Below are 24,331 nucleotides of genomic sequence, written 5' to 3' on the forward strand. Positions count from 1 at the left end.
TATGTTCTCTTTATACTACTGATGACTTTTGGTTTTCTTGTCTACAAACAAAGTTGAATTGCAAGGATTGACATTCTTTCTCAGGTGTGAAACGTCTCATACTCTATTATGTGCATGGGAAAACAATTTCCACTCACTGAAGCTTGGCTTATTTTTTGATGAGACTACTAATATCAGCCCTTACAGTTTCTCAGTCTATTATTGTTTCTTATAATGAGAGTTGGACCTATTGGTGTCTTATGTATTGTTAGAGTCTGTAATCCATAGAACTGAAACTCTCAGTGAACATCTGTTGCTGAATTCTAGTCCAGAATGTCTTGTCCAGTCTGTTTTGTTTTTTTTAAATTTTTTAGTGGGAAAAAATCCTCTGCTGGTATAGATCAGCAGAGCTGCACTGAAGTTTGCACAGAAATGGAAGTGAATATAAATGCCTTAGAAAGTTTCTGTCAAATGTTTATTCACTTAAAGATGTAATAAATTAAGAAGTGCCCAATTTTAATTAACAAATAGAATCTCATATCTGCCTTGGAGATTGAAGATGGAGTATATTTCTTCAGGTCTCTGTATTTGTTATTTATTTGTAAACACTGTGGATGCTTGCTTTCATCCAAACCCACTTGTGAATGCTAAGGAAAGATGCTATTAAGAACTGCCCAGAACTCTGGCAGCCTAAATTAAAACCATGCTTTCTCTTCTCCATTATTTATCTTCAGGATTATTAAAATCCCAGATTGTCCTGGAGCGCTTTGCTTTCAGATCCGGGGAGCGGCACCACCATACGTTCATGCAGTAGGAAGAGGTAAGTAGAAACTCTGTGATACAGTTAAGGTGGGAGTACAGCTGAATAGACAGATGTGTGTACATAAAGTGTGTGTGTGTGTGTGTGTATTTCAACAAAGATAGATCCAGGTTTCATTGTCTAGCTTGTTCTGTACAAATTCTGATACATTAGTGACCATAGTGACAAGAACCTGTAACAGACAAGAATCACACTCACATAACCATAGAACAGATTTCCTGCCTCAAAAGTGATTTCCTGCCTCAAACTGCTTATCACCTAAATAGATTCTAAGACAAATGGTATCATTCTTTTGAACTGAGTGTTGGGTCTCTAATCCCATCAACACAATACAAGGAATAATTTAATTCCACAGTGGAAGAAACTTGAATGCTGCAATGCACAGTACCATGGACTCTTTAGAAGGCACTATCACTTTAGCTCTTTCAAGCTAGAAATGGACTTGCTTAGTGACCCTTCCCTTGTTTCTTCTGAGACTACTAAGGTAAAGCTTAACAGCCACAGGGGAAAAAAACCCGTAAAACTGAGATGGTTGAGAAAAAGTTGAAGGGTCATGCTGTCTGTGGCTTCCTCAATGTTTTTGCCTGTAGTCATCCACAATTTGGGTCTGGGTTCTGAAGGTGCTGTAGGATCAGCAGGTTGGTATACAAGCCGTAACACAATCTGGACATCACAAAGTATGACATAAGACTTGGAGACTACTTCTCCCTTACACAGGAGATATTGCTACAAATTGCCAGTATAAGAGGCAAAAGGCTCACCTTGATCTTTTTAAAAGGAGAAAATACAATTTGACAGAGATATTTACTACTTCTGTGCCTGACGTATTTACCTTTAGCTACAAGCAAAGCACAGCTTTAACCTTCATGTTGAGCAGATGCAGAAAATACAACCTTTTAGACATAAACCAGTTCCTTCCTTCAGAACAAATGTATGTCTCCAGCTGAGTGCAGTTAGCTTAGGCAGTGCCCACAGATGGTGTTCCCAGGGACACACATTTATAACACCATTTTATAGCAGCACCTGCAACCACTTTTTCACTGTTTGGAGTGCAAGCTGGAAGTTGCAGCTAGGAAGATTGTTCTTTTTCTGGATTTTGCCTGGAAAAGAATAGTTACATTTGACATCATAGTCTTTTTCTGTAGCAAATTGTGTAACATGCAAGTGTTCTGTCTTCCAGGTGCAAGAGGCTGGAACAAATACAGCAGTTTGTACTTAAGCAAGACCACAGCTAATGTAACCATAAGGCTAAAAGAGACCCATATAAGAATCCCAAACAATTTCCTACAGAAATGTAAATTTCTAGCATGAATACATTTAGACCTAGGAGATGGCTGTTTTTGCCAGCACTGCTGAAAACATGAAGGATAGACACATGATGTTATCCTTACACAACAAAGCTCTCTGAATTGTAGCAAAGGCATGACAGGACTGACCCAGCTCTTCTTACTTTTCCTAACCAGAAAGCTTTTGCAAACCTTCCAGTATTCTCATCCATAGGCAAATGGCATTTCTGTTTAACTTCTCTCCTGTTATTTTTCAGGTTCTGAGGCTGCAGCCGTAGGCCTTCATCCAGGGCAGTGTATTTTGAAAGTTAATGGGAATAATGCAACACATGGAAATTACAAGGAAGTTCTGGAGCACTTCACAGCCTATAGGACCAGGCAGCAGGAAGCACTGGTATGAACACACAACCTCAAAGGAAGTACATTAATTCCCACCTTTCTTCTCCCTCCTCTATTCCTGTGTTTTTATGCTCACTAAATATTCAGAAAAAGAACATCTACATGTTTGTTTTGACTGATTTGCTTTTATGCCAGGGTCCTGCTATCACTGAGGGGGCCTGATTCCATTTTCCCATAGTTGCAAAACACCTACAAATAATATGAAAGCCATTTCATGCATACAGTACTGAAAATTATTAACTGTTACTAACCATGGAAGTTTACCCAGCTATTGATCTAAATTTTATATTCTCTGAAGTTCAGAGAAAACCTGGGGTAATGTTGATTTTTCAGCCTACTTAGAAGACATAGAATTGATGGCTAGATTCACCTCTGTGGTCCAGATATTTGGAGATTGGGCATTTTGAGGTCCTAGCTGAAGCCTGTATCTCTTGAAAGGGGTTGTACCAGTGGGTGTACAGAACACATGAAGATGCTGAAGAGGACAGAGCTCAGCAAGCAGCATCCCCTGCATGTTTGAATGGCAGTCGCCTGGGCTCCAGCAGAGACAACTCTGCACTAGAAGGACATGCAGAACTGGAACCCCTTCAAAGCAGCCAACAGGAATCAGGTAAAGATTCTCATGGGGGAAGAAAACCTAGGGACAATTCAGGAGCTTTCAGAAGGAAAACCACAGTAGAAATATAAAGTATAATTATTATTGTAGAATATCTCTTGTATTAGCAAAGCTTTGTAATTGAATGAGGTCTGCCAGAGGACATATTTCTTTGCTGCGGTTTATTCAGGGGAAGAAAAAATTGAGATGCACATAGAAATCATGCACCTTTGACTCTCTCTTCTCTACAAGACAGCTGGTTATGGGAATGAAGATACTCAGCATTTTTAGAATCCAGCCCCTGCAAACCATGCATTTATGAGCAGTAGCTGATGGAGAGGGAACATCTGCAAGTAACTACACTTAGAATACTCTGCATTTTCTGTTATTTTGATTAAAAATTAGGATGTTAAATTACTTTGATCTGGAGTAAGTCTTCAAGGCATGTTGCCACTGTTTCAGGAAAAGGTATGGGTGAATTTCCTCCAACTTTCGAAAGCATAGCTCAGAAAACAGGTCTGCTTTCATGTTGAGGGCTTATTCAGAAAAGTAGATGTTAAGGGAGACTACTAAAGCAAAATGTAGTCCAAAGGACTGAGCCTGGACTCTCTGAATGCCATTGGCAACTTCTCTGTGAACAGATGCAGGTGTGTGTGGATCCCGTGCAAGGTCTGGTGATGCTGGTAATTTCACTGTCACAGAGTGTTTCAGCAGTGGAACAGCTGGAGCAGTGCCCTGGTAGAAGTGTGTGAGCAGCTCCCTGGCAAATCTCAATTTGACTGGAACTTGAATCTGGTCTCTGGTGACAATAGAACTGGTTTGTGTAAAAAATGTTTTTTCCTCACGCCATCCCTGCCTCACATCTCAGTCTTCCAGAGAGTTACTGCAGACAAGAGGACTCAGAGATTAACATAGTTCCCTTCCCTTATAAGCTTCTGCTAGGATCCGTGAACAGAACTAGAAGTAGTGTCCTGAGCGTGGATATGTGCACGCATACATGGAAGAACATCAGAATGGGGATTGGAGCATGTGTATTATCTAAAATTTTGTCACTCTTTCCATTAATGGCCAACAGTGAATGTCTTCCTAAGAATATTCTCTCAGTCTCCAGCAGCACATAGCTCAAGACGTTCTTTGAGCCAAAGGTTGTGTTTCTGCATTCAATATTCTTCTCAGCAGGTTTCTCTTGCCTGGGCAGGCCTGTGTTCAGTGTGCTGCCAGACGCCTCTAATGACTTTCTTTGGTTCCAGCCCAGACACCACAGACTGTAATTTCTCCACTGGTCATTGGTGAAGAAACCCCGCTCATCAGCCTGACTGTGGATAACACCCACCTGGAGCACGGGGTGGTATATGAATATGTTAGCAGTGCAGGAATCAAATCCTTTGTCCTGGAGAAAATTGTGGAACCAAAAGGTTGCTTCATTCTCACCGCGAAGGTACCGAAAACCGCACATGGTCAGCTTTTGCCTAAACAGAATGGGAAACCAATAATATAGCTTATTATAGGCCTCTGTGGGCTTGGCTCTTCAGTTGAGGTTGACATTGGTCTTCTCAGCCCTGCTTAGAGTTTTATTCATTAGAATGAGTTACAATAGCTTGTTTGGTATGAGTAATCAGCAAGTGCTTCCAGGACTTCAGCTGTTGAGGCAGATGGAGGGGAGCCCTCAGCTGTGGAATTCTTGCTTTTATCTGCCTGGTAGCATACAATCTTCTGATATTTAAGATGAATCTTTTCAGGTAGGAATTTGCTTTACCTTGCAAGAAAATCAAGCAACTTTTTCCCACCTGAGAAGCTGGATGGGTTGCTACAGGAATTGGGTAGAACTGCTGCTACTGGAAAGCAGCAGAGAGTGCTGAGTGGCTTGGTCATCTCTGACAAAAACGAGCTAATAGTGAATGTCACATCCCAGTAATGTTATTGTTATGTCCTATGGAAGCATGCTAAAGCAGATAACTTGGGCAGTGGATATTTTGATCCACTTCCCTGATTCTAAATATTTTTAAGGAATGGTAGATGACTCTGGCTATTAGACACATTAGTGGTTCTCAGGCAGTAATAAAGGCAGCTTATTCTGGAGGCCTCTTTAGTCAACCAAGGGGGTTTGCCTCCCACTGAGTGGAAGAGAATTGTATTTTCCCTCCCTGCCAGGACTCATACCATTGACATCCTGTCTTTTTGTTTAGATTTTAGAGGCCTTTGCCGCAGAGGACAGTCAGTTCGTAAGGAACTGCGAAAGACTCATATCCCTAAGCAGTGCTGTGGCCACCATGCCCCAGTATGAATTCCGGCAAATCTGTGACACTAAGCTGGAGAGCATTAGCAGGAGACTCACAAGCTACCAAGAGGTACAACACTGCTAGTTATTGGTGGTCTTCAAACAATACTTCATTGTGTTAAGTGGGTCTTAGTATTCTTTATTAATGAGTCCAAACTGTTTCTGAGGTGGGTATCCTGAGAACAGTTCTGCAAGTTACTGAAATTGCAAGTTTTGAGTGAAAATACCTTGTCTGTAAATCACTCCTTTCTGCTTGTCAGAGCTGTGAGTTAAGACATATTATTGCAGGTTAATTTCCACTGTATTAATGAATAAATATCAGAACAGATTGATGAATGTCTTATTTAACATGAATGTAACTACAGTGTATCATGATGTAAACAAAGTGTATGTGCTTTTTTTGTGCAGTTACCTGAGCTGCTTGAAAAGAGAGTGCTAGGAGGTATAGCCAATTGCTTTCCTTTGTTGTTTTATGAGCTTTTTTTAATGTGTTATTCCAGCTGCAGCAGAAATCTGAATTCCTGGATTTCTGGAGTAGGCGGCAGGAAGAGAAAAGAATTGTCTGTATTGCTTCAAATTTTTTTGAAGGTGCAGTAGCACACACCTACTTTATTTCTCCCAGTTTGCAGATGAATTGAAAACAAAGGTGAGCCCAGCCTTCAAACAAGCCGTTATGGAACCTCATTCCCTCAACAGCATGGATTTCTGCCCCACCAACTGCCATATTAACCTCATGGAGGTATCATACCCCAAAAGCACTACCTCAGCAGGGAGATCGTTCAGTATTCGCATTGGACGGAAACCTTCTATTATTGGTCTTGATCCAGAGCAAGGTGATAATTAACTTCCAAGTCATGCTGATTTCATCTGTTTAAAAGGCTGTGTGTTTCCACTGCTTAGCAAGGTCAAATACAAGTTCCAAGGAAACATAGTCTTGCCAGTAACCTTTCTTCTTAAAATTTTATAGTTAAATGGCAGCCTTCTTGTGTTGTGAAGAGGTAATGGCTTCAGGCATAGAGGGGCTTCAGGTGCCATTTTTTTGCTAGATGAACTGTTTGGACATGATCTCATGGTAGTTACGTGGCCAGGGTGCTGTTGCCCTTAGTAGAGGTGACTTGCTGACTAAAAGTGAGCAGGGGCTGATGGCAATGCTAGTGCTTCATTCAGGGGAAAGCTGAAGTCAATCACATTGTAGTGCTGCTTTCTACTCTCATTACTAAATAAATTCCATGCTGTGGAGTTGAAAGTCTCTACTGTGTTAGGGGATCTATTATCTGATAAACTGTTGCTATGCAGCATTTCTCCTACAGTCTGGTTATTTATATCCAGCATTTTTTTATCATGATCTGACCTAACATGCTTCTGATTCATTGCCTTGTGACGGTCAGAGTGCAGGAATGTTTGGAAGAGGGACCTATAGACTAACCAACTTTCTGAACAATGGCATTGACTATTCAAATTGAGGTTTGTAAAGGTCCCCTGGTTGCTTGAGCAGTAGAATTTTTAATATGAGCTAAGGTAGGTAGCAAAGTACTGCACCAAAACTGTCAGCAATTCTAAATGAAAAATAATTAATTTCTCTTCTGTAAGGACAGAATCCTACTCCTTTATATGTATGTGTGTGTGTAAGTGTAAATGTCTGTAGAGCTTGAATAATAGCATAGACTGATTCCTAAGAACCCAAATTCATTAACTTTTCAACAAATGCTTTTAGAGAGCTTCTAAGTTTTCTGTATGAGTATACATGTGAACATAGGTCTTTACTGCCATAATCTAGCCAGTTTCTGAACTGTAGTAAATTCAAAATATCTAGTTAGCATGACAGGAAAAAAAAGCCCAACCTCTTTGGGTATTTTTCCAGAATGATTTTGTTATATAATGTAATTATATAAAACAGTTCAGTGAAATTTTAGTTGTTCCTGTCAGAACTCCGCTTATCCTAAATTATCATCACTAGGATGGAGTGGAGAAAGTCGTGAGAGCCGTACTAACTAGATCCTTTAATGTTTAGTAGGTACCTTAAATCCAGTCTCATATACTCAGCATTGTATCACCACTATGGCTGCACCATCTTGGAGATGTCCAGCCCCAGAAGATGGAGATCCTGATGGTAGCTTTGGCCAGCAGAATGGAGGAACAATTTGGGAAGAAAGGGGACTCAGTTTTCTGCTGAAACAGGAAGACTGGGAGATGCAGGACTCCTACTTGCATCTTTTTAACAAACTAGACATTGCAGTGAAGGAAATGAAGCAGTATGTCATTCAGATAAATAAGTGAGTACAAAATCCTATATGCACTGGGGAAAGAAATCCTTATAATATTGAGGCAGTAATCTCCAAAAGCACATTGTGCTGTCTGCCTCTGCAGACCTGCCCTTGTATGACAAGTCCTTGCTGTTTGTTTCTACTCCTAGACAGATCCACTAGTGTTTCTATTATTGTATTTTGCTTCTAGAAGTCTATCTGAATTTGACACCACTGTTTTGCTTACTGTATATTCCAAAATAAGAATCTATGTGTTGTCAAGGGCCTTTGAGATTTTGTCTGTCATAAGGCAGAAATAAGGGTTGAAATGAAGACAATTCAACAGCTGAAGCAAAAGGTGCATGCAAACAAAGCAAAACCAGGGATTCATTCACTGCTTCCCGTGGACAGGCAGGTGTTCGGCCACCTTCAGGAGAGTAGGGTCCCATCCTGTGCAGTGGTGACTTGGAAAGACAAACACCATCACTCCAAATAGCCCTTCTTTCCTCCTTTCCCACCCACTTTACATGCTGAGCATGGTGTCACACGATCTGGAATATCCCTTGGGTCAGCTGGGGTCACCTGTCCTGGCTGTGTCTCCTCCCAGTCTTCCCACACAGCCCAGTCCCCTCTCCAGTGTGGCTCTACGAGGGGCAGAAAAGGCCTTGGTTCTGTGTTAGCTCAGCAGTTGCAAGACCATCTCTGTATTATCAGCTTTGTGTTCAGCACAAATCCACAACAGTCCCATACCAGCCAATGGGAAAAAATTAACTGTATCCCTGCCAAAAATAGCACATGACCAAAACTTCACCTAAGTGGAAAGCACATGGACCCTTGGTTTCAACATGTATACAGAAGGGTGGTGGCTGCTGGGTAGAGCCAGTGAGCCGAGGAGGAGAAATCCAGTGCCTTGGAGGAAGAAAGTGAGGACTTTCAGGCCACCATGGTTACAGTGATTATGTTACACCTTATAGAAGTAGAGTACCTTTGGAAACAGGACCTTCTGGGAACTGGGATTCATGGGAATCTCCTGAGGTTTAACAAGACCAAGTGCAAGGTGCTGCACCTAGTGGGAACAGGCTGGAGAATAAAGGGACTGAAAGCAGATGTGCCAAGAAGAACTCGGCAGTGCTGCTGGCTGAGAGGCTGGACAAAAGCCATCAGTGTGCACTGACAGCATCGTTCAGTCCTGGGCCATCTGTGTCCTGGGCTCAGCCCCAGCCTGTGGGCAGCAGGTGAAGCTGGGGAGAATCTGCCCCTTTGCCCTGCTCAGGTGAGACCCTACCTGCAGAGCTGCTTCCAGCTCTGGGGTGCCCAGCTCAGGAAGGATATGGGAGATAATCCAGAGGAGGCCATGGAGATGATCAGAGGGACAGAGCAGCTCTGATATGGAAAAAGGCTGAGAGAATTGGGATTCTTCGGCTGGAGAAGAGGCTTTGGGGTGACCTAATTGCAGTCTTCCAATACCTAATGGGAGCCTGGAAGAAAGATGAAGAGAGACTCTTTACAAGGGCATGGAGTGACAGAACAAGGGGGAATGGCCTCAAAGTGAGAGCATGTTCAGATCAGATGTTGAGTAGTAGTCTATGTAAAGTGCTCACACAGGTAGCTCTGATTTCACATAGCTGCATTTAGCCTTAGTTGTGACAGTTCATTTGTGGGACTGAGAGCTCTATGTTGTGCTTCTGCAGACTTTTGTCCACCATAACAGAACCTACAGAAGCTGGTGCCTGTGAGCCACCATCTACTGAGGACACATCCTCACCTTCCCTGGGAACAGAAGAAAGTGATCCTGACAAAGCTGAGCATGGTGGAATCAAGAAGGTCTGTTTCAAAGTTTCTGAGGAGGACCAGGAAGACTCTGGACATGACACAATGAGTTTCAGAGACTCTTACAGGTCAGTCTGAAGATTGTGCCACTTGTACCTTACTAGTACTGTGTTTCAAAGTTCTCATTCCAGTATGGATTCAACAAACAGGTTGTTTTCCAGTCAGTCAGTTATGTAGTATTCACTTAGTACAGTATTCACTTCACTGATGTATTCATTATATTTATTGCCCTGGAGACATGCACAGCAAAAATACTTCCCCCAAAATAATGCCATAATACTAAGGTATCTAGAAAAGTGAATAAAATTAAATAATTAGGTCTAGTGTGACTTTCTATGTCCTGTAGCCAGAAACTACAGAAGTCCAGTGGAATTCTCAGACTGCTTGGTCTTATAATGGCTGGTATTAACACTTGGCTCTGCAGCCAATTTTCCTAGAAGTCTAAGACATGGAGAAACAGAATTGGACATTGAGTTTTTTATTTTTAATGGCCCTTTGAAACCACAAACAGAAATGTTTATTCAGGTGCCTCAAAATCTTTTTGGGACATGATTGACTTTTAGTTCTCCAGGAATATTTGCTACCAAAGGAAATCTCACTCCCAATTCTCTCTATTTTGGGGGGGAAACATTTGGAGACTCAGCTTCAGAATAGGTGGGGTAACAAATTGTGGCCATGTCTGATGGCTGCAATTTAACATCCTTAATAGGCCATTTGTACATTTCTAGTAAGACCACAGAGCTGGGAGGATTCCAGCTCTGAATGAATGACCTGTCTCTGGAATGTTACCATGAATGAATGACCTGTCTCTGGAATGTTCCTGCTGCAGTCCTGATGCTTCACTTGCTGTTGTTGGGCACTTGTACCAGTAGCAATAGGTGCCACTGGTGTTGGACTCCAGAAGGGGAACAGTTTGTGTTGGAAGGGGTCTCTGGAGTCTGCACAGTCCAGTCCCTTGCTCAGGACAGGGCCAGTAAGATTGGTTGCTTGGGGTCTTGTCTGGTTGAATATTGATCGCCTCAGAGGACAGCAAATATGAAGTCAATAAAGAAATAGAATGAGTACTTGCAGTGCTGAGATCTGGGGCATCTCTGTTGTGTGAGATTTCAATCAGCAAGTGTGCTTTGGAGCTTTCTGAGTGAAATGTGCATCATTTCTTTCGCTGTTAATAGGGTATCCCGGTAGTTGAAACTTCTGTAATTGAGGCTAATTTATTCTGGGTAACAAAGGGTCAGCACAAACAGTCTCTCTGGGCTTGTCACTTGTTCCAGAATTCTACACATTTGTTTGAGAAATATTATTCTGTCTTATCTATATTAGGCAGAGAATTAAGCATATATTACAGATAGTAGTTACTTGATGGGGAATGTGTTTTTATGGGTTTTGATTTAAATGAGCATTGATTAGCTACAAACTCAAGCAAATTGTAGATAAGAAAATATCTTGTTTGCAATAGCCAACAAGGCTGTTTTCCGTGATCATTTTGGAGGTGTAATTCATAAGGATTTGTATTGCAGAGTAGTTGCCATAAGTATTAATCTTCCTGAGAAGAGAACAGATTTCTTTGATACTAGATTTAAAAAAGGACAGCAAGAATCCCAATTAGGGTTCTTTCAGTTGCTCTTGTATTTTTCTCTCATCTCAGTTAAAAATTACTTCAGAGGCAGAGACAGTGGAGAATTTTTAAAGCTTTGTTTTGGGTTTGTACCATTAAAACCACTGTCATTGTCACTTCATTGGAAGGGGACAGCCTGAGATCCATAGTCTTTTTGGTTATTTTCAGTAAGAACAGTTAAAGTGAACTTTAAAGAGAGGAGATTTGCTGTAGAATTTTCCAGATGTGCATGAGCCAAGTTTGGTGTGGAGCTGTTGTGACTCCTCCACTTCATTGTAGGATCTGCAGTGCCTGATTCTCCAGTGACTTAGATTGTCTAAATTTTCTCTCCCACCTCCAGTATTTGTGCTACTGCAGCCTCCCTGTATGCTGGATTTGGATGCTGTAATACCCTGAGAATTGGTAGCAAACGTTTATTGGAGATGTCTGTTTTCATAATTTACAGAAGCAGGGTGGTGTATTACGCATTCAGTGTTAACTGCAAATAGAAGAAGGCGTCCTGTGGCAGCCCAGCTCCAGAGTCCTTGTTTAATGGCTGTTGTGCATGTCATTACTTTCAGTCATTTCAGTTTCCCAGAGCTAGGCTGGGGAGGCAGTGCTAATAAAGCCCAGCAGCAGCGTGGGTGCCGGGGTGTGGGGACAGCCTTTGTTCAGTGCCTCTGTGCTCTCCTTTGCAGTGAGTGTAACAGTAACCGGGACTCCGTGTTGTCCTACACCAGCGTGCGGAGCAACAGCTCTTACCTGGGCAGTGATGAGATGGGGTCAGGTGAGTGTGTGACGGGCCACAGGCATCCTGCTTGTGCCCGGCCACTCAGCAATGCTGAGAAGTCTTTGCTGGTTACAAGCACTTGTATATTTAATTTGCACCGGTGGTCTCTTCAAAACTAATCACAAGAACATAAGGATACAGATTTGCCTCTTTCTAATAAACCACAGTAAATTTGGAACATGGGAGAGGTATTAGGCAGGGATAAGTTTCTTTAGTTATTGCACACTTTCATAATATGAAAATGAGTATTTTGGCCTAAGAATTGGAGATAAAGCAGCAATCATTATTTACTTCACACCAGTGTGAAGGTGTGCCCATGCCTCATCATATAGATCATGTTTGTTTTTTTCATTTCTCCTGTATTAGGAGATGAGCTTCCCAATGATATGAGAATACCTTTAGACAAGCAAGACAAACTTCATGGCTGTCTGGAACACCTTTTTAACCAGGTATGTAAAGCATTATTCTTACACAGAATTGCTTTCTCTTTATCAATGTCAATCAAGAAATTTTAAGTACTAAATTGTGTTATGAAATAATATTTTGAGGAAGGCATACTATCAAGATTTTGGGGTACACAGTAAGCAAATATATTATAGGAGAGTTTGATGAATCACATTTATCTGTGTTATTAAAGTTGCCTTGTGATTTAAGCAAGGCCAACTTGCCCTACCTAAGGCTTAAGACTAAGGGAAAAAAAGCTCTCATAAAAAAAAGGACAAACTTCTAGTAATTTGATGAAAATGGATCACATTTGCAGATTTCATGAGGTTCTCACTAGTTTAGCGTGCAGATGTGTTTATAATGTGTAACCACAGAGAGTTGTTTGCTATTCTCTTACCTCATCAGCAGTAGATCATCATCGTGCAAAATGCTGTTGTTAAATGTTAATATTAAATTAAATGGCTCTGGAGGCTAGTTCATGGCTACAAAGTCTGACTGCTATGTGTCAGTCATTCCAAAGTACAAATAGTGTAAGGGCTGTGGCAGTTTCCAACAGGAGTTCTGTTCAGATTTTCTTCTGCAGTCTTACTGACGCTGATCGATAATGTTCCAATTGTAGGTTGATGCAATCAATGCACTTCTGAAAGGACCAGGAATAAATAAGGCCTTCGAGGAAACCAAGCACTTTCCCATGGACCATAGTTTGCAAGGTAAAGAAATAGATTGACTGTATTTAATAATGTGATTTCCAAGACTTCAGAGTTTAACATGAAAGCATATGTGCTATGGCCACACAGAGATCCTTAACTCTGCAGTCTACCCAGTCATGCCTTAGGCACGTACCATGTGTGACCACTGAAATTATTGAATCTCAAAGAAGTAATTTTTATGGGAAATCCTCCTGAAACACACAGAAGCCTCTTTTGTTACATGCTGCTCAATTCTTGCAGCCCTTTCTCAAGTTTCCAAATCCCCACTTTGCTGTGAACGTATTTGAAAGGGTACAAAAAAGTAAGGATAGTCAGATTCAAGGTGAAGGAGTGCTGTGATAAGCTGATGAGGCGTTGACCACTGAACATCCAAGGCACCAAAGGTTCTACCTCAGTTTGCTTAATGATTTGCTCTGCTTTTCTTCAGTTGGATGATTGCCAGAGTAAATTCATCCTCACATAACACTTATTTTGAAAACTGATTCCCATAGAGAGCAAACAGATGATACCATATTTTCTCTTTCCTCAGGGAGTGTGATGACTTTTGTCTTGATGGTCTTTTAGGGCTCAGCATGTTTCTTTTCTGCCTGAAATACACAGGATTTTATTTTTGAAATATTTGCTGCATTTCCTTTCCCACTTGAAAGCTGAAATATTCCCTACTACTCCTGCTGTACCTCAGGTGCTGTAGGAGGTGAGAGCTCCAACCTCTCACAGGCTCTAGTTTTTAGTTACAGTGGCAAGCTCTAGAACTAGAGATATTTTCCTGCTTTTTGTTTTTCTTTGACTCCAGAAATAACTCCTTTGAAGTTCTGTTACATGTACTCATCTCTATGAACACATTCACATTTGTGTAGACTTGAGGAGCATCTGTTGGCCTTTCCATTCACTGTTGGAATGAAGTGAAGAAATAACAGACGTTTCTTTTATTTTGCTTAAACAGAATCTCATTTATTAAAAGTAGATTAATTACACTGAGAGAGTCTTTTAGTTAACTGATCACACTGAGGAGCAGACAAGCCCTGCCTACACTCAGCTGGAATCTTGGACCACAGTGTCTGTTTAATAGCTACCATAGCCACCTTTTTGTGATGGATGGACCTGGAATGCTCTTCTGGTCCTGTCCAGGATCAGTTATTTGGCATAATTTTTTTTGTTCTCTGTTTGCTTATGCACTTCATCACAAAAAATGAGGTTTTTGGCTTAACTACATAGCTAAGTCATGGAGAATAAATTTTCTACTCTATAATTAATAGTTAGCTTTCATTAGGTGAAAGAAAGCATTCTTCTCATTGTATTATGGGATGTGACAGTTGCAGCCAAAAAGTTGATCTTATTCTCTGGACCTACCCAGTACAGCTGCCTGCAGGTCATTAAAGGCAGAGGAAGCAGGGGTTCCTTGTCTAGTGAGTGGGGCAGAGCTCCCTGCACTGTGCATGTCAGCCAGGCCCACAGTCCTGAAAGCAATGCAGGGAGACTGCTGATAATGGGACTATGGGAATAGTTTTTTGCCCTCTCTATTAGTTCTATTTAAGGATCTTTTGAATTCTCAGTTACTGCTATTGGTACTGCTTATCTGCTTTCATCTGTATTCACATTATAACTCCTAAGCCATTCTTAGTTATGTGGCATTTCTTAAATGGCTACCACACTCCATGTTTTCTAGAATTTAAACAGAAGGAAGAAACCACAGTTAGGTGCCGGAATAATATTCAAGCCAGCATTCAGGAAGATCCATGGAACCTTCCACTGCGCATCAAGAACCTGGTTGACATCATACAGAAACATGTGGAAGGTCTGTAAATAAGGAAACGTTTGTTACTAGCTTCAGGGAGAAGAGATCTTAATCAAATCTAGCAGTTGATTTCATAATTGTAACTCATTTTGTAATAAGGCTGTCCCAGGCTCTAGAGAGGACCAGGTAGAGCAGATTATGGTTTGCAGAGTCCTGGTGCTTTATTGTAAAAAGGCACCTGTGCAGCAATTCCAAAGATCTTTTCCCCCCTTACTTTATTTCATCAGCCCATTCAGATTGATGTCAGACTGATCTATCTTCCTGTGCTTTTTAAACCCTTTTAGAAATTGAAGAGAGAGATGTTTGGTATATTCCAAACTGTAAAGTGAATGCTAATCAGATATTACAACATCCTAAACCACTGCAGTCTGGTTGAACTGAAACAGGAGATGAAACTGATGTTTACAGATCAGTGTGAGGCACTGGATAGTAATCACCTCCTTAGGGTTTCATCTGCAAATGCAATTTGTTTCCAGTAATTCATGGTAGTTAACGGATCATGTAGCCAGTAAAATTCTTTGCTATGCACTTAGTTTTTCTCAGTCATGAACATGTCTGTGCAGGTGAGGGCTATCAGAGAAAATAGACATGGCCATGCAGGTGCCAGGGATTTCGGGGAATTAGGAAACTGTTAACCAGCTGCAATCACATCTACCTTGGTATTATGTTGACTACAACATTTCTTTTCTTCACTGTTTCAGATGGGAAGAATCAGCTTCTTTTGGCCTTGTTAAAATGCACAGGTAAGGGGTTTTAATTTTTTACGAAACAACTTACCCAAGAAGTCCCTAAGATGGGGTTTTTCTGTCTTCGTTTTTTCCTTTGTACAATCCTCCTTCTCAGATGGAAGAGAATCCCTCCTTCCCTTTACTCTTCCTGCTGTGGTGAGAACATGCAGCAAAAATTAGATCTATTGCACAACTTTTTTGAGCCCATGGACTCTGTCATCATTCCAAACAGAGCAGGCATACTGAAATTACAGCCAAGAACAGATGAAGACCTTACATGTGCAAGGAGAACCCAGATACACTGGGGACATCAGGAGCCTGTTACCACATGCCAAACATTGTACTTGCAGAGCAAGGGACAGGTCTTTACAAGGAACCTGGGCACAGTCTTTTTGTAATTGTAGCACTTACTTGGAGTCCTTTTGTTTGAAAATAACATAATACGTAACTGGAAACTGGTGCCACACTTGATTCTCAGATCTTCATAGAATGAAGATCAGAGGTTTGTATGTCTCTAACTTATCTCTCAGCCCCTGCCAGGGCTGGTCTGTGAGTCTGTCCAATCCATGCTGTGTGCCAGTCTGCTGACCAGAAAGGCTGGGTTTTGATAGCAGATAAATGTCTCCCAAAGTGTCTCTCTATGGATGCCCCATCTCCTGCAGCATTTCCATAAACATCCGCTGGAAAGAAGGATCATTGCCCTTAAGCTGAGAATATGGCCCAGGGCCTGGGCTCTGTTGGTCAGTCTATTGCGTTCAGTGCTTATAAAAATAATCCAGACCTTCGAAGCCTCTGAGCGATGTCTTCAGCTTCTTTCCCTTGGGGGCAGTGCCTTGCCAATGAGAGGCTGCTGAGCACTGCAGAACCTGCTGGACCGCTGGGCGTGCCTGGGAAGTAACTCTTTACTTATTCATGTGCCTCTCTGGCCTGCAATCCCCTGAAGCATGACAAGATTGATTTGACCAGCATGTGGCTGCCTGGCAGGCACACTGGAAGCAAAATCAACATACGGGAAATTCTCCCAAGAAACAAACCAATTGGTACCATATGGATAGGCCCAGTTAATGCATTAGGCGTATGGGAAGCCCACAAAATACAGATGGATGGGGGAAGATTAATCTCTAATAGCCCAGGAGAGAAGTAATGGTGGGGACCTTCTTTCAATAATTCTCTTGCTCCTGTAAATGTAAAAAGAAGGGAATCAATCCAGATATGGCTGTAACTAAGGAGTTAGTTACTTTCCAATAGTTAGTTTCTTTCCATTCAGAAGGAGCATGCAGATGGCAGAGGGAGTAATGAACAGTCAATTGGACTAGAAAATTTGGCAACATGTGCATGTGCCAGCTGTGCTGTCTGTATCGATCCATCCAGGTCACACAGCAAGGAGGGGTTATCTGTGAAGTCATTGCAAAGCTACAGCAGAAGCCAAACATGTGCACGTGCACACACACACACACACACACACACAAACCTACTTTGTTGGCAGTGAGAAGGAAGATGTGTGTATTCATGACTTCTTTATGCTTCTCTCCCCTTCTCTGACAGATACTGAGCTACAACTGAGACGTGATTCCATCTTTTGTCAGTCTCTTGTGGCTGCTGTTTGCACCTTTTCAGAGCAGTTACTGGCTGCTCTCAACCATCGTTACAACAACAACGGGGAGTATGAAGAGAGCAGCAGAGATGCTAGCAGAAAATGGCTGGAACAGATAGCAGCCACTGGAGTTCTACTGAACTACCAGTCTCTTCTCTCCCCCACTGTGGTAAGAATAAGAATTGTGGTATCCTCGAGTCTGCTTATGTTTGCCTGTGTGATTCTCTGCCACAGCCAGAGCTGTTGAACCTCTTACCTGCATTCCAGCAGCATATTCAGACTCTCACTACAGCAAACTCTGGAGATTTCCACAGCTGACAACCAAGTGCCATATTCCTTATCTAGCCATATTCACCTCTGCACAAATGCTGGACCCATTGTCACACTAGAACACTATAGAAAACAGTCAGCCTTCATATTTGGAGTAATGCTACTGCATTTAGAGAGCTTTTAGTGCCCAGCTGTTGATGGCATGAGTGTCCTCTGCCATCCCCTGGTGAGGACACGCATCTCCCAAACGGGTGAGGAAGTTCTGAGTATTGCAGGAGTTCAGACAAACAGAGTTCAGTCTCTCTCTGTGGTGCTGGGGCTTGAGGCACCAGGTCTAAGGAGAGGAGCCGTGCTTGCATGGTTAATTTCCACCTAATGAACAGATGAGCCACAGCTACAGGAGATCAGCTGCTAAACTCTAAAAATGCTAAGAGACGCATAAGACAGACAAGTAGTCCTTATATTATAGAGAAGGGAGGTTTTTTCCTCTGCTTTGTAGACATTGTAGATTGAGTGTGGAGATTTTTTATAAAATACAGTCCAAACTATCTATGTGTGTAACTGCTATTTGTTTGCATTGCATAGAAGGTATCAGTATTTATTTTGCAGTAACTGGTAAGCTGTTCTTCACATTTGTGAAGTTTGGAGAAAGAGATCCTTTCAAACTTACTCTGTTTTTAACCCTCTCTACTCTGTGAATCACATCGAATGACGTCTTAGCAAAGGGTGGTTAGAGTTGTATCACAGAGTTAAAAAGCTGTTTGTAATTTCCTAGCTGGGATGGAGCTAATGGAAGGCTCTGCACTCTACTTTAAGTGTCCTGAACCAAAACATGCCCATAACAACAGTACCTTCCTGTCACTCATCTTATGGCAGATAATAACCTATTTGTACCTGTTGCCTTGCCCTACAGAAGGAGGAGCGCACCATGCTGGAAGACATCCAGGTTACTCTGGCTGAACTAGACAAAGTTGCCTTTTTTTTCAAGCAGCTGGATGAAAGTCTTGCAGCAAGTGAGTATTCCCTGTTTCTCTGAGGCACTTTTTTTTTTTGGTATGTTCTATGGACTAATATCCTCTTTGATTGTAAATCTAAGAGACCATATCACACCTGGAGGGCACTGGGCAGCTTCTCTGAGGCACTGCTGTATTCCCTCAGCTTCCTGGGCAAGCACAGAGCCCCTGAAGCAGGACTGACACGATGGAATGGTGGTGCATGGAATTCTGTGCTGTGTAGCTGTGGCCTGTGCCATTGGGCCTCATCTCTGTGATTCTGGGCAGGGGGAGGAGATAGGACAGAGAATTAGCACCACGCTCGCTGTGGTGAATTCCCAGCTTTTCAGTGTCCAGTGTCTTACCCTGCCAGATCTCTCTCTTCATGTCTACTGCATATGAAATGCCATGAAACAACATGGGATTCTAATTATTAACCATATTTACTGTATTTGGATCAAACATCATACTAGGTCACACTATGATCTTTTAAGTATAAGATTTCAGAGCCTGCATTCTCTCCATAAAGGCTCTCCCTTATTCACCTTATGGTGATGTGATATGTCATTAGATAATTTAACAAACTCAAATAGCAATGGTTTCACAATTCTTCTGCTGTGGTAAATCAGCAGGTGTTTTATCTTTATTTCTCCAGATACTCATGTCATCTACCACATCGAAGGAAGTCGTCAGGCCTTGAAGGTTATCTTTTATCTTGACAGCTACTACTTCTCCAAACTGCCTGCTCGGTTTCAGAATGGGGGAACCTTGAAACTGCACACAGTGCTCTTTACAAAAGGTGTCTATAAAAAGCTTTCTTGAGAAAAATAAGCTAACCTCTGATTTTGAAAGATGTCATTTAAAAAATGACCATGAAGCTTTTAAAAAAGCAGCTGAGACCTGCAGACTCACTTAGGAAGCAGATATTTCTATTTTAGGAAGCCCTGGGGGAGTGCTAGACTTTAGAATTAGATACAGTCATGAGAACCAGATGTGCTTGTTTGGGGTTTTTTAATGCCTCAGCCATAGAGACATTATACTGGACTACATGGATAGTTTGATCTAGTGTAGGATCAAGAGATGTGCCCAGGCTACAGAGAAGTGTTTTAAAAGCGAACACCGTGACAGAATCATCTGAGCTAGCAATCGACTCGATAAGCAAATATTCACACCAAAATACAGCACAGGAAATTTCTTTCAAGGGACCACCAATGGGGAGTAATTGCTGTCAGACAGAACTGCTTTCTGTGAAACTCATCTCTGTGATGCTACCACTGTACTCCCATACTGGGAAAAGCATGAAATTTATAGACTGACAGAATCAGACTTGACATGATCCAACAGTCATCTGCTGAGCAATGAGGTGATACAGAGATAAATAAATGAATTAAAAAAAAACACTAATAACATAGCTTTATTAAAGTGTTTTCTTCTTCAGCTCTGGAGAGTACAGAGGGGCAATCACAACCAGCTGGTTCATCTTTAGAAGAATTCCCACAGCAAATTAATGGTGTTTCACTCGAAAAAGTGCAGCAATACTACCGTAAACTCAGGTATTTTGTACTTCTGCTTTGCCTTAAAAGACATTGAAAATTGAAAGAGCACTCCTTATTAAGGGCCTTAAAATTTAATAAAAAAGATGTGCCATTCCGAATGAGGTTTTTGTACAAATAGGATTTTTGGAGATCCTCATTGTGTGGGAAACTTAGTAATTTTTTCCCAATAGATTAGCCCATTCAGAAGGAATGCAGATTTGACCTCAGAATTTTGTGCAGAGCTAGAATTATATTGTTCTTAATGGGGATTTGGAATATGTTAGTACAGACTCTGTAAATTACTGCAATCTCAATGGTTCAATTAAGAAGCAGATCTTCAAGTGCAAGATTTTTAGCATAGCCTTATCAGCTGTTTTATACAAGATAGTATACATATATGTGCTTGAAGTGGGACAAACCCAACTAATGTAGTACCTACTGGCCTTTTTGCAGGACATTTTACCTAGAAAGATCCAACTTGCCCACTGATTCCAATACTACTGCAGTGAAGATTGACCAGGTATTGTTTCTGCACTTATTTCTGCAACAAATTCTCTCATGGAAGTATTATTTCAACTTCTCTAAAATTCCAGTTGTGGGATACCTGTATGGCAGATCTATACAAACACAAACAGCATTTTAAAATATTCCCGACCTTGAAGGGGGGAATCTGAATTTCTCTGAAGCTTGGCTACAGTTCTTTTGTTGAGAAGAAAATGTTCAGAACCTGGGTAGACACAAACCCCCTTCACTGCAGCACTAAGGAGACTCCGTGTGGCCCTGCCTGCCCTTGCCAAACATGGTGTCTGATGCCAGACAGAACGGGCTCATTTTTCTATCCCACAGATGCATGAAAACGAACAAGTGTTCAATTTGCTATTTGTTACACTTTGTTCACTATGTACACTTTGTTGCAGAGAAATCAAGAAAATGCTGCTGCCCAGCATCTCACATGTAGGCAGTCTGTCTAATGGGGGAGGTGATGTGGATATATGCGTGCAAAGCATTAAAATGCTACTGCAGGGAACATCTTTGCAATTGTAATACACATTGTAAACAATCTGTGTGATTTGTGATATAAATTGTCCCAAGCATAAGTAATTTTATTTTGCCACTTCCAAAGTTCATAAATATTGTAAATAGTTGTTACTGTGAGGCAGTCACGCTTGTCTAGAATATTGTGCTTAGACAATAGTATAAAGACTTGTAAATGTCTTTATAGCTTGGTGTTAACATGCTGTGGACTGTTTTTGTATCGCTTTGTTTAGCTTATCCGCCCTATCAATGCAATGGATGAGCTTTGCCGGCTGCTGAAGTCTTTCATTAGTGCTAAGCCAGTGCAGTCAGGATGTTCCAGCAATGCCTCATCAGGAGCTGGCCTGCTGCCCATATCCTCGGAGCTCTGCTACCGGCTGGGAGCCTGCCAGATCACCATGTGCGCCACGGGGATGCACAGGTGGGTGAGGGTTAAGCCTGTGTGGGGGCAGCTCCTGTCCTTTCTAGAGATGCGATCCTATTCAAAGCAAAATAAGGGAACTTTTAAGAGAATGTAATAAGCATCTAAATCTGCTGCCATCTTTACTTAGGATGGGTTGTAACTTTTAATAGTTTTGTTAGTAAGTAGTATTGACACAAAACTTTGTGTTTCAGTGCCTCATCCAATGCAACTAACCAAGTGATCTCGTTGCATAGAAGTTGTAGTCAGCATTGTCTTCAGTTGCACACTGAAAATGTAGGAAGTTGCTCAAAAATAGCTTTAGAATCTTGGTGTGTGCACACGTTGATTTTGAAACACACCACTATTCTGCCAGTGTCTCAAAAGTAAAGATTAATTTGTGAATCCCTTTAAAATAAATCAATTCAGAAGAGCAGTGACACACAGCCTTGTAGTAATGATGCTGGAGACTCAAATAGTTGCAATATTCAGGTGCAGCAAGACTGAGGTCATTTAATAGTTTTGTATGTAAAAAAATCTAAAAAAGTAAATAAAAGTAAATAGCTAATGGAAGCAATACCTAACACGTAAGTGTTCTGCACATTTATACTTTCTAAGCCTATTTGTATTTTCTGAGCTGTGATCTGTGGTTCCCTGACTCTTGTTCCCTTGTTCAGGAGCACCCTGAGCGTGTCCCTGGAGCAAGCAGCCATTCTGGCCCGCAGCCATGGACTCCTGCCCAAGTGCATCATGCAAGCCACAGACATCATGCGAAAGCAGGTGACGTTTGCACGTGTCTGCTGCGTGCCACCGTTGTCCAGTGATGGTGCAAGCACCAGTTTATTGTGCTGTGGCACTTTGTGCACTGCAAACCTACAAACTCCTCCTAATGGCTGAATAGCTACACCTGTGTGTGAGAGAAACAAGTTAACTTTTATATGTACAGCTTCTACAGCAGTTCAAACCTATGCCTCAGTGTATATTGTGTGTGCCTTTACAGAAAAGAGAAAATGTGCAGAGTATTTAAGGCAATTTCTGTACAGAAAAAACCCAAGTCTCAATCATAGTGTTAAAATAGCAGAAATTACCTAGTGCTAGACAGCAGTGCTTGTAAAGTAGTTTGGGACTAATTTATCTTTTAGGTAAACGTAGATGATAATTGTATCCACCCAATGGATTCCAAATATTTTAGAAGTAGTTAATGGATTCTCAAATAGGAACCACACTCCCATTATAATATTTTTTCCTAACGATCATTTGCTTTATCAATACTGTTGGTACCATAAATTCTCTGTTTCTACAGGGACCAAGGGTTGAAATCTCTGCCAAGAATCTGAAAGTGATGGACCAAATGCCACAGCATGCACCTCGGTAGGTTATTATGTATTATACATTTTCTTTGAGTGCTAATTTTGTTTCTGTAAAACTTGTGGAGTTCCTGCTATAACCAAAGATGATCTTAGTAGCAATACTGGAAAAAAAGAAAAAAAAAATCATTCTTTTTTCTCCCTGTACTAAACTAAGTACACTAAGTACACACTATAGATTAATCACCTTTGATGCTTACAATTTACAGATCATCAGATTCAAGGATTTCTGCATTTTCTGAATCAAACATAGCTGATCTTTTTTGGACTGTTTCTAGGAGTCGGCAAAGCTAGTGATGGTCAGTTGTCTCTGGAATGTTTAGAAAGAAAAATTCTTGAACAGCAAATTTGACTGAAGATATGCAAAGATAATACAGTGGTGTACTTAGAAGAATCTGATGGTTTAGTTCTGGAAGAGCAGGTTTAAGAGCAAGCACTTCCAGACAGAGTAACCACACCGTAATGCAGCCCTAAGGAACCTCAGGTGCCCAGGGTTATATATGGGTTTGTCTAGAAGGCAGCTTTGAAAAGTACTGTGCATTCGTGAATCCCACTGCATCTAATGGGAGATAGAGATCTTCATATTTCTCTACAAGAGAATAATAATTTACTTTTAAGTAAAGTATCTTTGGTCAGTTTCTTCCAATCTCACCTCTCTGAGAGAAAAGAATGTTCTTTAATAACTGTAAGACAGCATTTTCCCACAATGGCAGTAACAATTTGTCATGGTTTAGATGACGATATATACAGAATCTGTCTGTACAAATACCAGAGAAACTTCTGTTTCTGCTGTTGTTAATGGCATTTTTTACACGAAGGCAAAACAATTCTGGCAGCAGAAAAGGTCGAGCATCTGGCATCAGCATCAGAAAAGGTCCAGCAAAGTCTGTGTCATATCTTCAGCCAGAACAAATGTGTTTGCTAGTGCCTGAGTCCTCCAAAGAGCACATTGGTTCAGTGTTAAGAAAACATCCTTAAACACTGATATCTTATTTGCCCATTAAGACTTCTGAGTTAGTCTATATTAGCCCTTCTTTTAATTTTTCTTTTTTTCTCTCCTATCCACTCCTCAAAATGTTTATAGAAAATTATTTTAAACATTAGAGACACTGGTGATGCTCCCTCTAACAGTCTTGGTTCATTAACTCAGAGACATTAAAAAGAGTAGAATTTTGCATTTAGAGCCTTATCCTTCTGTTAAATTTTAATCACTATTTCAAAAATAAATAAAACAAAGGTGTTGGCTCCTGTACCATGGCCTGGGTGCCATCCATCAGTGTTTTGGCAGTGTAGTTATTTTGCCTATTAATGGCCACACATTACTTTGGCTCCATTGATATGGCCATAACCATGTTGCCTTCAAAAAGAAACATTTTTAAAAACAAATCACAAGATCGGGCATTTTTTTCTTTTGAGTATGCTCTAAATCACAGTGAAAAATTCCAGAACTATTTACTTGGATTATTTCAGGGCAATAAAGCTCAGATATGTGTGTTCCTACTGGGTTCCATCATAATGCAAAACAAAACTGAGCAAAGTTAAAAGGACATCTGGTCAATTAACTCCCAGGATTATATTTCTTAGTACAAATCTGTAATAGCTGTCTTGAAAGAGAAGTTATAAAAGACTTGAGTTTATTCTGATGTA

The 24,331-nt window shown here is 41.1% G+C and overlaps 1 protein-coding gene across 4 annotated transcripts in view; it reads left to right on the top strand.

Moving 5' to 3' along the window:
- The window catches only part of PREX1 (phosphatidylinositol-3,4,5-trisphosphate dependent Rac exchange factor 1), a 121,066-nt gene that overhangs the window by 92,078 nt on the left and 4,657 nt on the right, over positions 1–24,331 (top strand). For 3 of the 4 annotated variants that reach the window (XM_071447050.1, XM_071447052.1, XM_071447053.1), the window contains exons 19-39: positions 714–799; positions 2,343–2,479; positions 2,923–3,094; positions 4,330–4,517; positions 5,266–5,427; positions 5,980–6,190; positions 7,369–7,630; positions 9,292–9,498; positions 11,723–11,811; positions 12,181–12,263; positions 12,878–12,968; positions 14,635–14,763; positions 15,465–15,506; positions 17,037–17,254; positions 18,269–18,368; positions 19,003–19,146; positions 19,786–19,900; positions 20,336–20,402; positions 21,151–21,338; positions 21,995–22,097; positions 22,621–22,688. In XM_071447050.1, coding sequence (XP_071303151.1) covers positions 714–799; positions 2,343–2,479; positions 2,923–3,094; positions 4,330–4,517; positions 5,266–5,427; positions 5,980–6,190; positions 7,369–7,630; positions 9,292–9,498; positions 11,723–11,811; positions 12,181–12,263; positions 12,878–12,968; positions 14,635–14,763; positions 15,465–15,506; positions 17,037–17,254; positions 18,269–18,368; positions 19,003–19,146; positions 19,786–19,900; positions 20,336–20,402; positions 21,151–21,338; positions 21,995–22,097; positions 22,621–22,688 — 2,862 coding nt within the window. The remainder of the gene's footprint in view (positions 1–713; positions 800–2,342; positions 2,480–2,922; positions 3,095–4,329; positions 4,518–5,265; positions 5,428–5,979; positions 6,191–7,368; positions 7,631–9,291; positions 9,499–11,722; positions 11,812–12,180; positions 12,264–12,877; positions 12,969–14,634; positions 14,764–15,464; positions 15,507–17,036; positions 17,255–18,268; positions 18,369–19,002; positions 19,147–19,785; positions 19,901–20,335; positions 20,403–21,150; positions 21,339–21,994; positions 22,098–22,620; positions 22,689–24,331) is intronic. The other variant, XM_071447051.1, reaches the window with a different exon arrangement.

This window comes from Agelaius tricolor, unplaced genomic scaffold (genome assembly GCF_023055355.1).
Source record: "Agelaius tricolor isolate 1412-34295 unplaced genomic scaffold, bAgeTri1.0.p SCAF_23, whole genome shotgun sequence".
NCBI classification, from domain to species: domain Eukaryota; kingdom Metazoa; phylum Chordata; class Aves; order Passeriformes; family Icteridae; genus Agelaius; species Agelaius tricolor.